At 44.4% G+C, this 17,782-nt stretch overlaps 1 protein-coding gene across 2 annotated transcripts in view; it reads left to right on the top strand.

The window, feature by feature from the left end:
- Positions 1-214: 214 nt before the first annotated feature.
- Positions 215-17,782, top strand: part of HDAC9 (histone deacetylase 9) — a 2,824,806-nt gene continuing 2,807,238 nt past the window's right edge. The window contains exon 1 of one of the 2 annotated variants that reach the window (XM_078663676.1): positions 215-828. In XM_078663676.1, the coding sequence (XP_078519802.1) occupies positions 723-828 (106 nt within the window). In that variant the 5' untranslated portion in view covers positions 215-722. The remainder of the gene's footprint in view (positions 829-17,782) is intronic. The other variant, XM_078663675.1, reaches the window with a different exon arrangement.

Genomic DNA, 17,782 nt, shown 5'->3' with positions numbered 1-17,782 from the left:
TCTCTCGCAGTGCCTTGGAAAGGGTTAACGCGCTTCGAGGGCTCAGAGCAGAGTATCGCGGTTTGAGAGACAGGGACTGGACAGCTGTGTTTGCCGGGGTATTTTTAAATACATTAATGCAGGCTCCAATCACTCGGCCAGGCCTGACCTATTTTTGGCTTCGGCCAGCCATTGTTCTATTTCTGGTGCCTGCGGGCCTGGCTGTTGTTGATTCATATGCAAATGAGTTATCACTCGCTTAAGCCAACTTTACAGGGAGCGCGAGCCTCCGAGTCAGACGGCGCGAGAGGGGGACGAGCGCAGACCAAACGTTTGCCAGCTCTGAGGGCATTTTAACGCGCCCGGGGCGGCGCTGCGACTCCCAGAGGAGCGCGCAGCGTTTTTTAATTTTTATATTTTTGTTTTTTAAAAGGAATCTGGCTGATTTCACGAGACTGAGGCGCAAGCGGGTCTGTCTCCCTTGCTGGTCCTTCCCACTTGCACACACAGGCACTTCCTGCTTCAGAGGTTCTCACTCACACAGCAGCGGCGGCGGTCACCGGGGACTGCCCGCGCACCGTACCTGTGGTGTGCTCTAACGTGTCGGCATGGAACAATAACATTTTCCGAAGTGTGCAGTCTCTCGCACCCCGCGGGCGAGGAGGGGGCGGGGTGGCTCCCGGCGCCCATTCAGTGTGCAGTGATGAATCTTTCGCGCAGCTGAGCTACAGGCTGGCTGGAATATGCTGCAGACAATTTATGAGACTGAATCGTGTTTTTCCTCAGATGGGGTTTCGGGACGCGAGCAGCTCTTGGCGCAGCAGAGGATGCACAGCATGATCAGCTCAGGTAAGCGAGCGCCGTTTGTACTCGCCGACCAGCTGTCTGCTCTTCGGCAACCGTCCATTCAGATTGTGTGTTGTGTGATGAGGTTCCCTTTACAGACGTCATGTTCACTGACCTGGGGATACCTTGCTGACTGCTGTTTATTGGTAGACACACTAAGGATTTCAGTGACGAGTTTAGGGGGTACCGGCCGTGTGCTGAGTGGAATCCACGTTGTGTGGTTGACGTTTGTGCACTTGCTCCGCTGCCTCTCTGCGAGAGCGGACCTTCTCCCGGCAGAGGCAGTCAGGGAGAGTGAAAACCTGCAGCTTTGCTCTTCCATGTGCAGTGGCTCTGAACGCTAACATGCTGAAGTTGAACGATGGAGTTGTGTCACATGTTCTCTTTATCACAGTTCATGTAGGCTCATTCATCAATGTATCTTTAATTACTAAACAGTCGCATAGCATATTCCTGTAAACATGGTTGTAAATGCACCTAAAACATAGCTGCCAGCTGGCCCGAAGGTAAGATACACGTGACAGCTTCAGCCAGCCCTGGCTTTCAAGAGACATCGCATGGCTTCCTGGGACCTGTAGTTTCGTTTATATCATGTCAACTGTGCGCCGATAGGTCACAGAATGCCCCGTGTGTAATATACAGGCGGAAATGGAGCTGACAGGCGGATGGAATTCTGAACATATTTGCATATTCTCAGTATTTTGGGCCTGTGAGCTTCCAACTCCCCGCCCACCTGCAGGTTACTTTCCAAAAGATGTCGGGAACTCAGGTGTGTCTGAATGATCATATTTAAGACGTCACCTTTCACCTCTGCACTCTGACTTTATAGCATCTGTCCCCGGACTCTGCCTCTAGTCTAAGACCCTGGATTTTCTGGCAAAGCCCGTGTATCCTCAGGCAGTTCAAACGGTGCCACCCAATGACTGGAACGCGTGACGTGGACAGGAAGGGTCAGCGAAGTGTGGAGAAACACAGGAGCATACGAAGTCTGTAGTACTTAGTGATTCATGAACTGTGAGGCTGCTGGGGTCATGCAAGAGCGGGTATCCGTGAAAACATACAATTTGAAGCCCACAGCACATACTCTACCGAAAATCACAAATAGTAAACCACAGGAAGTACATTTCCCTCAAATTGTCCTGTAGCAAAGCAGATAGAATGTTTAGATCTAGAATATGATTAAAGTTAGGGTTCTTGTTTAGGTTTAGCCACTGCTTAATTTGTTAAAAAGACCAAAGTGCAGGGTTGTAGAATAAAATACATGAGGTGGAAACAAGACGGGCAGTCATGGTGTTTGGCTTTGGGCTCTAGCTTGCATTTATTTATTTACAAATTAATCTCTGGTTTTAGGGTAAGTGCTAAGGGATTATTGGTATGGCTATGGTTTACAGTTAGCAAAAATCTAATTTTGGTTATTACAATTATGTGCTTCTTTTTGTGGACTTTCAATTAGGTAAAAGTGGTAAAGTCAGAAGTGGGATGTGAAGACTTCTGAGACCTATACTTCATTTGCATAACTTCTAAGTGGCCCATGCCAGATGTGACACATTTATCCAGGCCTGCCAATTTAGATAACCACACTTTGCGTACTTAGATTTGCAGACATGTGCATTTCTGAGGTCTGACCTACTATGGATCAGCTGCAGCCCGTCCTAATGAGTGAAGGGGCTATGCCCCCTCATCTTTTGCCCAAAAAAGAAGAGAGTCCATCAGGCTGAATGATGGTCAGCCTGACAGACACTCTTTATTTTCAGGCCAGGCAGCCAGTAGCTAGACATGCACTAAATGTGCAGGCTCCTGGCTGCATGAGCTGAACTTTGCCGGACCTCCACATAACCCTCACCCCTCGGCTCAGTACACTGCGGCCCCTCCTGGCACACGGTGGTTGCCAAAACAATCCAGCACATAGGCTACGGCAACATTTGATGCAAGAACTGATTCCTCGCACAGGGAGTCCTCACGATAGGCCTCCCCCTGGACCTTGCTACTTCCAATGCTCTCCTCTTCCTCACAGGCCACATTGGTCTTGGCAAGAAGGCAGGTTCTGGTGCTCCAGGGCAGGTGTTCTTGGAGATTAGCAGGCATGTGCCCGCAGTTCTGGTCACTTGCAGTAGTCTCGCTGAGCTTCTTCTCCTCATGCAGCCCGTCTGGCTGCACAGAACATCACAAAGTTTGGCGGCTCTAACTCTCCTACTTATTGTCCTTTTCCAGACACAAAATGTAATTTAGTGTCTGAGTCTTTGACGTTTTATTTTGGGGTTCTGCTTCTTTAAAATGGACATCTTCCCCCCCTTTCTTCTTCCTCCTGAAAGATGTCTCTCACAGCAGGCAGGACCCTGAAGCTGATTAACGCACAACAAGATTCATGGGAGTGATCAGATTTCACACCTAGATGTCAGCCACAGGGATATGTGCATCAAAAGATTCATCTTGGGCTCCCAGCCATACTCTTTATAATTCCCTTATCAGCCTCATTTCTCTCTCTCCCTCAGATGTGACCGGGCCCTTTCCTTGTGATCTATCAGTGAATCAAAGAGCCCTTTGAAATGCACAGAGATCTTTTCTCTCCCATCCTACAGTGCATGTCCCTCTTAGCTTATGCGACTGCAGTAATACATAAATCTGTCAGGGATGATTCTTCTGCTCGGGATATTTCCACCAGGCAGGCCTGGGCTTCCCTAAATGGAACCCAGGGTCCTCCAGGTAATGAATCAGTGCAGGCACACAGGGCCGGCTCTAGGCTCACGGAGGCCCTGATCAGGGAGTGTAGGTAGGGGGCCCGAGGCCGCCAAATCCCTGCCAGGGGCCGCCACGCAAATATGTATCTAAGGATATATATTGGCGTGGCGGCCCCTGGGGTTTGGCGGCCCTGTGCAGGTGCACAGCTTGCACATGCCTTAGGCCGGCCCTGAGGCACACTTGCACTCAGTGTACATCCACAGCACACTTACTGCACAGCACTGCTATCCTCATGTGTTATGCCACCACAAGCATAACTACATGCAGCAAACGTCTTCAGGCTGCATGTGCTGTTTACTACCGCATCCTTTCTGTACTGTACCAGAGTGTTATTCTAAAAACACACACTGCCAGCATGCACACATTTACCATGTGCACACTGTACAATACTTCACCCCTTATGCAGTGTTCTTCTTGCGAGCACACATGCACTCAGCATGTTTACGTCACTCGCGCCCTTACACATCTACCTGATGTAGGCGAGGAATGAGTCAAGCACACAGCAGCAGAACTTTTCCAAGTGGGAGTGAGCCTGTAGGCCGCACTTCAGTGACACAGGGTAAAAAGGTTCTGTTCACTACTACTGATCACTACACAGTATGCTGCAACCACTGCGTTTGTACTGCTTACCTCCTGGTGAAGGCAGTAGCCTTCCACCACTAAGAGGGCAGCACTTTGGGCAGCCCTCCCCGTCCTACAAGACCGCAATCCACGAGATAGGACTATGTCATGGCGCACATGCATGATCCGTGTACTCCTATAACAGAAAATCAGCATTAGGGATCCAGACAACAGTACAGTTGGACACTCAAGGGAGGAGTACATGTCACTTACCATGCAGAGGCCCTTTCTGTCCCATCACTAACCAATCAAACTTCAATCATGTAAAAAGCCACAACTTGCTGAAAGTGTCACACATTCGTTCGAGCCATCTGGCTGCTAAGCCACATCCATTTAGCCCCCGTTTGAATGTGGTTAATTTTGGTAATCGGATCAAGATTCTCTCCTGTATTCTGATATAGGCTTACTTCAAAAACATTTATTAGTTACTGCACAGGTGGTATTATTGTTGAAAAACCGACGATGATGATAACAATTTCAAGCAGTGCACGTTTTTAGAAATATAAACTTTAGACCCTGCATGTTTGCACATGAGAGCCAAATGCACTTCCTGCTCAAGAATAATTCAAGTTTTACATTGACCGTTGGAGGCTGTTGTAAAATTCAGATGTTGCCATTGCATTAAGTGTGTTTTTGCACTCAAAGATCCTGCTTCAGCTCTGGGATATTTTTAGCACGCTGTTCCAGAAATAACATCCATGACAAATTATACAGTCACAGCTCCTGCTGAGTTTCAAAAGCAAAAAATAATGCGGTTAAAGAAATTCTCCTATTTGCAGGGAAGTCTACCTTGCCTTTCCTGCAAGGCTGCCAGAAGCAACAGGAAGGTGACACATTTTGGAGGTCAGGATACATGGCTGTCATGTGGCCCTCTCCCACGTGTGACATTTTCAGCCAGAAGTGGCTATCAGGCACGTTATTCTGCATTCTCGGGGCTTGTACTTTCACTGGAACAATGAGAAGGATGGTTTCAAAGGACCAGCATACAAAGTGTTCTAGACTAAGCAGCTATACCTCGCTAAAGGTGTAACACAGCGGTTCTTAACCCATTGACTTCTGTGCACTCATTACTGGAACCTGGTAACACTCACAGGGTTATAACTGGAAGTGGGGGGCCTCAGCCTAAGCAATTTGAAATATATGAATCTCAAAACAATACACAAACATAAAGAAACACATATCCAGCAAATAATTACACAAATGATGAAATATGTTATTTAACTCACAAGATGTTATGGATACTTTACTATTCAGCTAATATTAATTAACTTTTTTAACAGTTGCGCCCCCCCCCCCCTCGAGGAGGGGTCCGACCCCCAGGGTCCACCGACCACAGGTTAAGAACTACTGCTGCAGCACATTAGACAGTGACACTTGGAAGAAATAGGGTGTTTTTCGTGTTGTGACAAAGGGTAGAGTCACATAAAAGGTCTGCTGTATCTGAAGTTTTCAAAAGTAAAAACAGCAGAATTTGCATGTCTTGTCTGAAAATGACACATAATTTGATATTTCCACTATATTGCACATAATATAATATAATAGTTGCCAGTGGTACCTCGTTTTACGCATGACATTCAGATACTACTGATGCAAAAGTGTTTACGTGATCTGCCCAATATCAAAACAAATTCTTCTTTTAAAGGGAATCGGTTGACGACTTATATTCGACTGTTGTTCTATTACATGAATGGTACTATTATAAATCCAAACTCTTGTTAGTGTCATATGACTACCAAAGAGGACGAAAACTGGTTAAATGAATGACGCAGATGTCTTTTTGTAACTAGAAATCACAGATTTGAATCTGCCCTGGTCTATTCATACCAGCAGAGCAGGTTGATTAAACGCAGAGCGACGAGTAAGGGTTATTAATGGCACATGTTGTTTACAGTGCCTTGAAGCTGAAAGCCTGCACAGTAAGTATTGCACAAATAATACAGCAGAAGCTCAGTAGGTTAATGCAGCAGCTGCAGATAGCCCTTTAAACACGCCAGTTCTGAAGTTCGAAAGCCAAGTCAATTCTTTCCTCTTTGGATCCAGTTACATGTATTAGTGCATTTATCAGTGCTGCAGCACTCAATTGACTTAGACCTATGTAGAAAATATTATTATGTATATTTAGACATAATAATATTGTGCCATACAGCTTTTGCTCACGACTCTAGCCAATAAAATCAGGATTTTAAGAGGCATTAAAAAGTTGTGGCGAGGGTCTCTAGAGGGGCTTGTCCAAAGAATCGTAACTAGTCATCCTTTCAAAGAGGGTTGTCCTATGTAATTAAGGGAGATGCTAAAAACACCTAAACTAGAATCCAGTCGTTTCCACGATGTGCCACCAGACCAGTATTTTAGTGCCACTGCAGCAATAAGGTACATGTGGCCTAAAACCAGCCAGGCATTTTGCCTTTGCAATAACAGGAATGTATTTGCTGTGAATAATTCGTATTGAAAAAAGATTCAGTTTTGAAAATATGGTACAGTGAATTAAACATTGCTAAGGTCTGTGGAAGGGATAGAGGTCTCAATCACTCCTTTTCCCTCTTCATAACACTTTCCTCTGCATCTGTCTGTTGGACACTTGGGCCCTTTCTCCCCACATCTTTCTGAAATCCTCCGTATGCACATCTCACATCTCATCTCTTTCCCCACCTGACTCTTTTCCCTTTTCCCTCTGCACTTATTTCCTTTCATCTCCTTCACTTGACCATCGTCGTCACACACAGCATACCCACTCTCTGTAAGCACTGCATTTCCTTCTACTTTCATCTTGTCAATATTCTCACAGCCGTGTACCTTCTTCACACACTTTTCCATTTAATCACAATAAAAATTGGAATCAATGATCACTACTCTGTGCACTTTGCAGAGAGGCCAAGTAGTGAATGAGCATGCGTTCTGAACACCTTTGTGACCTGCTGACAGGAACTGTGAGAAGCTTGCACGGCCTTCAGGCTTATCTCCAGATCCCTCAGTTGTGCCCATTATAAGCATTCACCAAGAACCTGATCCCTCACAGATGCCAGGCAAATCAGTTCACAGTGTGCACTCTACAAGAGTCATAGGTTGCATGAAAAAACTACAGAAATACAACATCCTGGAAAAAGCAATTACTCTGACAGAATGCAAGAAACATGGAAAGAGGGACTGCTTTTCCTGATATGGTTTACCCTCTAGTTTTGTACAATAATAGTTGAGAAATTGATCATTGTTTTTGCCTGTCAAGTTAAGAGCACTATAGGGTCCAATGAGGACTCGTTTCAAAGTCAGTTTTTAATTACTACTGGGTCTGTTACGCAGACGGACCCACCCCTCTTACAGCCTCAAATAACATCATACTTCATGTGAAGCATGCATGACTTTATATGCCCATCAGACCATGGTCAGTTGATGTGGCTATAAATGTTTTTGCTGGTCACTTTTGCCCTTCGGTGCACCCCAAGTCAGATTATGCACAGAGGGATCGCCTTATCATCTACAAATGTGTTGGCACAATACGTGTTCAGGATAACAATTATGAAAAGGAAAGTATTACATAGCGGATGGGGGTTCTAATTTCTTTTCTTTTGCACTATGCTCGTCTATATGTGATTAATCTTCTATAATTATTGTTGCTGATTCGCAATGTTTATTTCTGAATTAAATATCAACATGATTTTAAGAGATTGCTGGTCACGTTGCACTTCAATGTACACGTCTTTATGACCACTGTCACTTGACATTTTAGTTATGTTGACCTAATCTGTCGCATTTTAGCACTGTCACTTTATATTTATAGAACAGTTTTAAAAATGATGCTATTGTGCATTTTGTTAGCTAGATTGAAGCAGGCAAAGAACCTCACTGATCCCTAAGTAGGGCGTAGCGGGGATAGCAATGCACCGATCCCGCAGTGGGGCCTAGCGGGAATAGCAATGCACTGACCCCCGTAGGCGCCTAGTGGGGATAGCACCACACTGATCCCTCAGTGGTGGGCGTCCAACGGGAATAGCACTGCACTGATCCCTCAGTGGGGCCTAGTGGGATAGCACTGCACCGATCCCTCAGTGGGTGCGCAACGGGGATAGCGCTGCACCGATCCCTCAGTGGGGCCTAGTGGGGATAGCACTGCACCGATCCCTCAGTGGGTGCGCAATGGGGATAGCGCTGCACCGATCCCTCAGTGGGGTCTAGCAGAGATAGCACTGCACTGATCCCACAATGGAGCCAAGCGGGGATAGCACTGCACTGACTCCCCGTGGGCTCCTAGTGGGGATAGCACCACACCGATCCCTCAGTGAGCACCCAACGGGCATAGAACTGTGGGTGGAGGAGTGTGGCTCACTGATTAGAGCGGCAGACCCTGATGCAGAGGACTGGCCCGGGACCAGGGTTCAATTCCCGACGCGGCAGGATCCTGAGCCCAAAATGTCCACGGACTCGATAATTCTCGCCTCGGTGCCTATTCTAATCATGGGGTCCCACGCTGCAGCTCTGGGCAATAGTTGCTTAATCTCCACTACGGCGGCCCACCCGCTGCGGGATGCTTGGCTTTCACCCTGGGGATACCCAGTAGGGGTTATCTCACAGGGAAAAGCCAGGACGGGTTCCCAAGGCAAGCGCCTTGATGCCTTCGGGTGATACGTGCGCTATATAAGTCGCAATACATACATTTACATCTGCACCAATCCCTCAGTGGAGCTCAGCAGGGATAGCACTGATCCCTAAGTGGGGACTAGCATGCAGCACCGCACCGATCTCTCAGTGACAACTAGCGGGATAGCTCTGCATCAATCCCTAAATGGGCGCCCAACAGGGATACCACTGCACTTATACCTCAGTGGCACGTATTGGGGATAGCACCGCACCGATCCCTCAAAGAAAGGGTGCCTAGTGGAGATAGCACAATTCCTTCAGTGCGCCTAGCGGGATAGCACTGCACCAGTCTCCCAGGGGGGATAGCACCGCAATGATCACTCAGTGGCGCTTAGTGAAAATAGCACTGCAACGATCCCTCAATTGCACCTAGTGGGGTTAGCACTGCATCAATCCCTCAGTGGGTGCCTAGTGGGGATAGCACTGCACCAATCCCTCAGTGGGCGCCTAACAGGTATAGTACTGCACCGATCACTCAGTGGGGATAGCACTGCACCTATGTTTGTAAAACTTATCTTGGTTTGATGGGAATTGATATTTCAAGTTACATTGCATCTCTGATTTATAGAGTGTTGGGTTGTGTGTATTTATGTATGCAGGTTTTTTCTATTCTATCTAATCGCAATGTGTATGATTCACATTAACTTTTACTTACTTACTTACACATATTCCTGTGTTTGCTTGGAAATGTCATTTGACCAATGGTGCTAGCAATAACATACTCAAAATGAGCACAGTTACCATTTTTGCATAATCTGACATTTTTGGTTTGATTTTTAAATTGTCAGCAAAACCACAGATAGTTACTGGTACTAATGCCATTTACACCAGGGTGTTTTTGAGCCATGTTTACAAGTTGAACCTAAATGACCGTGAAAGTCGACTTTTGACATGGACTCTTTAAGTGAGCATATAATTAGAAAAATGAATGTAATCTAAAGTAAGAGTTTTAATTGAACTATGGGTTTTTCTGAGACCATTTCACCTCTGTCTTTATAATAAATGCATGACAATAAATGAATAGTAAAAAAAAAACCTGACTTTACATATTCCGTTGTATTTAAAAGTTATCAGTGCTGGACATTTAGGATTTTTTAAATAATGGCATCTCACTTTGCCTCTCTATGGTTCGGTCTATGGTTCTGTCTGAATTTTTATCAATTATTTTTCTTTATATCCATCAGAGACTTATCTTCAGAGTTAAGGGCACATTTTGTAGGCCTGGGCGAAATTCTGGGTGCTATTCTGTGAAATGCTGGCTTTAGCATTTTGCACTTTTTTTTAGCCCTTCCATTTTTGGCACAAGAACTCACAAAAAAATGGCGAACAATTGCACGGGTTGGGAACAACAGCCAATCCCATTTCGTTTGTTTGCCTTCTTCCCGTGCTTGCATGATAGGCTTTTTATCTGAAATAAGTTTCAATTATGCAACGTGATTTAATAGGATAATCTCAGGTATTTTGCATTAGAATTGTAACACAAAATACCGAAAATGAGATTATGCCAGCATAAATTAAATGTCGCCCAGGCCTAATATATTGTTGGACACATGCCAACCACATACTCAAACAAGAACCACTAGCATCTCAAAACATTTGCAATTATTAGTTTTAGGTTAGTTCTTCTTGTCATTTCTAATTGGAATTAACATATTTAAATGAGCCGGCATTGATTTCTGCATAGATTAGAAATGCAATAAGGTGAGGTGGGTGGTGTGGTGGTGTTAATGTTGGGACATTGTTGAGCAGGAACATGCATTTTTCTATGATTTAAATTTCAATTTGTACACATGAATGTAATAAAATAACTGCACACCAATGACCTGTTTTAAGCCATAGCAAACTTTTGAATTGTCTTGAAAGCCAAATATTTGTGAAAACCTATGAAGGCGGGAGCTTTGGATTTTCCATATGACTGAAAGAATTGGATTGCTTTAGGAGTAGCATGGATATGGATGGTTGATTGACGACAGAGACGTTTTCAAGCATAGACTTGATCAAATCTTATTGCGACGCTGTCAAAGGGTGATAGCCAAGTGTTTTGGCATCCTAGGTGGCATGATAGATACCCAGTTGCTTTGCACTTCATTTCAGTCATGCCAGACACAACTTCCTGTATGAGATTCCCCATTCTGCCACTCAAGGGAACAGGAAGTAACCTTCCATCCATGCCTGAATGAGTCCCCGAGTTTGCATGAAAATAGAACCCAACGCAAAAACGTAACTATTCTGAGATCCGAACATCAAAGTAAGTGGCTGAGAGACCATTAACTTTGTTTACTGAGCTTGTCCCACCCCCAAGGTCCCTACACACTCTACCTATTGAAGAGCAGGCAAGACAGTGGTGCCATTGAGTCAGCATATGTGCCCAGGCCTCCCTTCTCCAGTGAATGCTGTAGGCATGTAGACATGCTCTGCGCTGCTGGTCCTTGGAGTAAAATGTGGAAGGGTTTTCTCTTTTGGCGTCCTTTGTACAGATATCTGGTGTTTCATTTACCAAATGTATAGCATCATAGTTTACTTCAAAATGCATTCATGTGATCAGTCTGCCCCATTGGAGTACCTATGTATTTGCGACTTGATTGTAGCCGCAGAATATTGTTTATCAAAACACCCGGAGATTGGCAAGGTAAGCACTACATTACAGCGAGAACCAGCCATTCAGTAATATTGGCCTCTGCTAACATACATGGCCTGTCCTTCAACAGGATTACCTGATCATTTTACGCAATTTATAACCACTCCAGTATTTTCCTTATGTCTATGATAGAAGGCCTGTTTATCCATACAGTCTTTAAAAATGATATGGAAAGCAATCATGGAATGCAAAAGACCAGGGTGGTAAAATGTTCAGATATGTTGAGGGACAGTGTTTTATTAATTTTGTGTATTAATCCTGTGCTTTATTCTATGTTGACACGTGTATGTTTGGTGATTGGAAGACATTCTGCTCACCCTAGAGCGGTAGAACAGGTTGCTATATATTCTAGTGGAATAGGAGCACCAAACTATTTACATCAGGCTTTAAAGAGTGTTAAGCAAGGGGGGGGGGACCTAACATTATTCTACAAATTACTAAATTGATATATAAGGATAAGCAGGGTGCATTAGCCTGGTCTCTGCATTACCAAAGTGAAATAACAGTATTGCGTCAACTTTCGGCTTTGTTTACATGAGTAGAGGTCCCAATCCTTTATTTCATGGCATCAATGAAAATGATTAGACACAAACCCTGCACCTTTCCTTAGCCTGAGCATCGAATTCCCTCACATACTTCCCATAGCCAGCACAAACTCCTAGTTTCAATGAACTAGTATCACTCACCTTGCCCTTTATTCTGATCACACTACCTTGCAAATTTATTTCTATATGTGTCCAATACTTATGGACTTGTTCCAAGTACCAACGTGGGTGAGTACAAATGTGTCTGACGACAAATGTGCGTCAGCCCTTAAAGACTTAGGCTGTGAATATGAAAAAACTGCTCTATTTGCCTCACTTACAAACACTAAAAATAAGCATTCTAGAATGTTTGTTCCATGATGTGAGCTTGGGGTTTGAGTTCCATTGTGATGCAAACTGTTTTTTGTTTTGTTTGTTTACACACCACCTAATTTTCTTTTGACAAAATTGGGCTTCATATTAAAAAGAAAAGACTTCATTGAAAATCAGTCACAGGCATTGTGGCCTTCTGACCCTCCCAGGCCCCCACCCCTATGATTGTGACCAATCGGAATGAATTGCAGTGTAAGACCTGCCTACTGAATATTAATTAGGTAGGTCAAATTGCATCTCAGTCCGATTCTGATAGAACAACGTGTCCTACAATGTTTGTTTGATGACGGGCTTAGGGTTTCAGTGCCATTTGATGGTATTCAGCGGGCGACCCCATTAATTCTCTTGGGGGGACTGCGAACTTTTCAGAATGCTGCCTTTGAAGACCCCAGTTTCTAAAATGCCACTTAATACATTCGTAGTTTTTCATAAAGGAAGTGGAATCTGAAAGAAAAACATCCATTGACCCCTGGATACAATGGGCCTTTACCTTACAGATAGCCATGTGGGATAGCGGAATCCAAGACAAGAATACTCACTTTTATCAGAGCATACCCTTACACGCCCCGACTGCAGTGTAAATTGCATACTTGCAGCGCAAAAAAGCTTTATAAAGCTGTGCATGCAGAAAATATAAGCCTTTTTGTTGTGCAGTGAAAGGTTTACTAAATATAGCAGTTGGGTAAATTCATCATACATTTAGATTCTTCAACACACAATCAGACATTATCTCTTGCAGTTTGGAACACTGTGATTTGAGAGCCTCATCTAAAGATGCCAGTTGTTAATGTTCTGTCGCCAGACAATGATGTGAGCAACACTAGAGGGGAGTTTGTTGCTCCGCCCACATGTTTTTAACCAGGAGTACATGCTTTGATTGGTTGGAATTTGTGTGCTTCCACAAAAAAGTCCTTTTCCCCAACACAGTTATCATTTTGTTTATTTATCCAGCTCCTGAACTCGAACTTTCAGGAGCACACACATGACATTGGAATGCTATTAAAGTGTTTTAGATAACTTGATAATTTATATTGTTTTTCTCTGGCAGCAGCACAGATGGGAGGAAGGTAGTCATGGATTTTTAGGTCTGGCTTGACTGTGCAACTGCCAAATGATCTTTTTACCTACAACAATATTAACTAAAGGTATTTGCTGCCACACGAATATATATTATATATTTATTCCAATGCTAATGTAATGCTTTACATTACCATACAGCTTTCTTTTTAAGTCAGACCTACTGGCATTGCCAATGCTTGTTTTGTTTGAGGGGGCAGCAGCTTGAAGCCTGAGACAGGAAAAGACATGGAAAGAAGAATTAGAGAGAAACACAACACACATATCCCTCGTCTGTGGAGCTAAAACAAGCTCTTTGGTGAAGTGTGAGAGGAGCAGTGTACTTGTTTTTATGGCAGAGCAGAGGCAGCCAGCGCGCCCTTCTCTGTTGCTGCTTCTGCCACCCGCTGGGACGAAGCTCTAAGAAAACTCCAGCACTTTATTTATAAACTTCATAGTTCTGGGCAGCACAAAGTGTCCTGCTGGCATTTGGCGACAGAAATATATTGTTAATCATTTCAAAAGTAAATGGAAACGTTGTTTCAGCTTTGCAAGTACATATGTGAGGGAAAACCTGAAAAAAAGATATTCTAAATTACAGCCAGATGTACTATTTACTGGTGGCAAAATACTGGCCCATTTTGTAACAATATTTTTATGACCAGTGAATACTTTTAAGAACCAACCTATGTACCATTAGGTTGTTTCGTCAAAAAACCAGGAATCGGATTGAGACCAAATCAGAACTACCTAATTAATATTCATTAGGTCGCAAGTTACGACTTAATCCGGTTGGCCACAATCACAGGGACGGCGGCTTGGAACGGTCTGCAGGCCACCATGTCTGTTATAGATTTTCAATAAAGTAATAAATGCAGCCTGTTTTTGTTATACAGGGCAGTGTGTTAATATTTTTTTCTTAATTTGTTCATGACCTGGTAGCAGGGCAAGAGCCAGGAGTGATGCTGGTGTACAGAGTACCCCCGCTATTTTTGGAGAGGGGACTCTGTTCCTCTTAGAGGCCAAAGGAAACTGGGAGGGAGCTCCTTGTGCGCCAGCACTGCAGCTGCTTTTATTTAGAAATGCTGCATGTCTATAATTTGGCCATGGGGTGTTTTTAAACCCTCTTTCACATCGTAGCATCACCTTTATATATGAGAGAGGCCCAGGGAGGGCTTATCTTTGTATCTCTTATCTTGTAACAGACATCTTCACACCATTAACACTGCTATCAGCGAGTAAACTGCAAATGCGCAGGGATTTTGTGCTTTGAATACAGTGGCGTAGCTAGCCCTTAGACCGCAAGGGGGCGGTCACTGAATTTGCCGCCCCGCTGCTTCCGCTTTAAGGAGTGAGGCTGGCGGATTTCTTGGCTTCTTACCGCCCCCTCTACGGCCGCACTGAAGAGCGGGGGCGAGATTGCTGCCCTGAGACGGCAGGTAAGAGCTGGGGGGAGCCCGACACGCACAAAACCTGTACCGCCCAGACCCCGCTACGCCACTGTTTAAATCTGGGTAAGAACACTAGCAGAAAACGCACATGTATTAACAGCAAGTTTTACTGTTCAAATACATTCACCATGCTAATTTTATGTATACCCTGAAGGCAGTAAAGATGTTATACCAAGATTCACATATCTGTTAAAAATAGAATCCCTTTAAGGCATTTCTTAGCTTAATTCAACATTTTGTGGAAAACCTACATGCTGTTTATAAATAGTAAATATATAAATAGCAAACCGAAAGGTGGTATTTTCACATTTCTGCATGATTGTGCTAGCTTCTTGTGTTTGTGAAAAAGGCCCCTTTAATTTTAAATGAGGAATGTTTTGAGGGTATGACATATGACATTACATATTGTGATGTTGCTTTCCAGGATGGTATTGTTAATTGCATATGCTAAGTAGCCCCCACCATTCTCACTATTTTTCAAAGGACTTTTTATTCCAGTACTTTTCTGAATCCTAAAATGGGATTAGTGCAAAGGAAAAAACATTGTAACGGTCAGCAACACTGGACCGAAGGCAGGACTGGCTGTAGTGGGCATCGGGCGTTTCCCTCTGGTCCGATAAAAATGCCAGGGCAGATTTGTTTTCTCAGTCCGGCTCACTAGCGGCTCCTTTGCTAAGGCAGAGGATCGTCGTCCCACTGCTTTGTGAGCAATGAAGAGGGGAAAAAAATGATAATAACTAACCATTATTATCATTTTATTTTTCCATTTCTAGGTACGGGGAGGGGTGGGGCTGGCCAGAGCAGGGGGCAGTAGGAGGAGTGGTTGTCACTCCCAAAGTGGGCAGGACTGTTTGACCGGCCCTGCTGGGCTGGCCAAACAGTCCTACACACTTTGCATCTTCCCCACCAGGCTGTAATGCACAGCCTGTTGAGGAGCATGCAGGCTTCTTGTCCACTTTTGAGCGGCGAACCACAGCGCTCAGACCAATCACAACGCTGCATTTCAGTGTTGTGATTGGCTTTGGGGAGTCAATCACATTGCTGCATTGCAGTGTTGTGATTGGCTTAGGAGAGCCTGGGTGCTTCCTGAGACAGAGGCGAGGCAGTAGTTGCAACGCGACCACAGATACGTTTTATTTCTTTTTTTAAATTGTGTACACCCCTCCAGGCCCCCCCCCCCCGGTCCCTCGAAGCACCCCCCCCCTGCCCCCGTACACTATCAGCCGCCACTAGTCCAGCTCTGGCTGGATCAGAGCATTTACAACTAAATGATTACTACCTCTTGCCCATTGTTCATTATATTTATACTTGTAGTCGTGACAGTGATGTTATAAGTTAGATACATGCCACTGCGCCTGCTGCACTAGAGCCAGATTTGCCCTCTTCTTTTCACTGCCCGATTTTTGGGAGACATTTGTTATAAGTCCTTTGTCGGAGACATTAACGTGTAATGCAAATAATTTGCCATAATAAATTACAATTTGCAGTCAATGTTTCGAATAGTGGCAACTTCTAATTTGCATAGGTGGCTTCATTGAATTTCTTTGTTTTTTCCATGTCTATCAATAATGTTTTTAACTAATTTCAGAGCGTACTGTACCCTGCACAGATTGACATAGACTCTTTAGAGAGCTTTAGTTTTCCCTATTTTTGGATTTAATCTTTCATATGTAAAATAGTGGTGAATTTAATGGAGTTATTCAAAGTACCTGTGAAAATATACATTGAACTTTTTGCTATTAGTCCTTGTGTCCAATAGAGACTATGGGCCAGATGTAGGTAATTCATATTTACCGACTCTTAAATACCGAATTTTACCGATTCGGTATTTAAGAGTCGGTAAATATGAAGGGGGGAGATGTAGGTATTACAGAATCTGTAACTACCGAATCTTTAAGATTCGGTATTTACCGATTCTGTAAATACCGAATCGGTATTGCCCATTGATTCCTATGGGCCTTGAAGCCCATAGGAATCAATGGGCAATACCGATTCTGTAATTACAGAATCGGTAAATACCGATTTTAGCAAGGGTGCAAGGGGTGTCACTTTGACACCCTCTAGCACCCCAAAGACGGGCATGTGAGCCATGTGGCACACAGACATGCCCTAAGGGCATGTCTACCTGTCACATGGCTAGAGTGTGCATGCACACATGTGCATGCACACCTGGATTCGGTATTTTACCACACAATTGGATTGTGTGGTAAAATACCGAATCTGTAAGGTCTGTGGCACTCTCAGGATTGCCACCTACATTTGGATATACCGAATTGGTAAAAAATACCGATTCGGTATTTTACAGAATCGGTAAATTTACCGATTCTGTAAAAAAATGCCCCTACATACCAATTCTGACTTACCGGTCGGTAACGGCCGAAAATACCGATTTTCGGCCGTTACCGACCGACCTACATCTGGCCCAATGTGTTTGTGGGCAGTGGTGATTACTAGTTGTCGGTATAACGTCCCAGCTGTGCTCCTCAAGGAGGAGCTTTGGGACTCTGAGTCCATACACATACTTTTCCCTTTCTGACTGTCTAGGTAGGCAGGGCTGGACTGGCTTTAACAGGCACCAGGTGTTTCCCCGGTGGGACGGAACGGTGGGGGTCGGTTTCGGACTGGTAGGGGGCATTTTTTATACCGGGCCGGTTTTGCTGCAGTGTTGCAAAATCAGTACCCTGTAAACAAAAGCGGCAGCAGTTCTCCAACCAGCACCCAATCCGCCCCAACCCCCTTCCCCCTGTGGCCGGTGCGAACGAATTGCCAGGGCTGGTTTGTATTCTCAGATCGGTGATTGTAGGTAGGAGCTCATCAAATAAATGTGGGGGATCTTTTTCAATGTAGGTGGCAAATCTTCTAAGTCCTGATTCAGTTAAACTCAACTTTCATACAATGGGATG

Source organism: Lissotriton helveticus, chromosome 10, assembly GCF_964261635.1.
Source record: "Lissotriton helveticus chromosome 10, aLisHel1.1, whole genome shotgun sequence".
Taxonomy (NCBI): Eukaryota; Metazoa; Chordata; class Amphibia; order Caudata; family Salamandridae; genus Lissotriton; species Lissotriton helveticus.
Note: the sequence above shows the minus strand (reverse complement) of the source record. Positions and strands in the feature narration are given on the sequence as shown.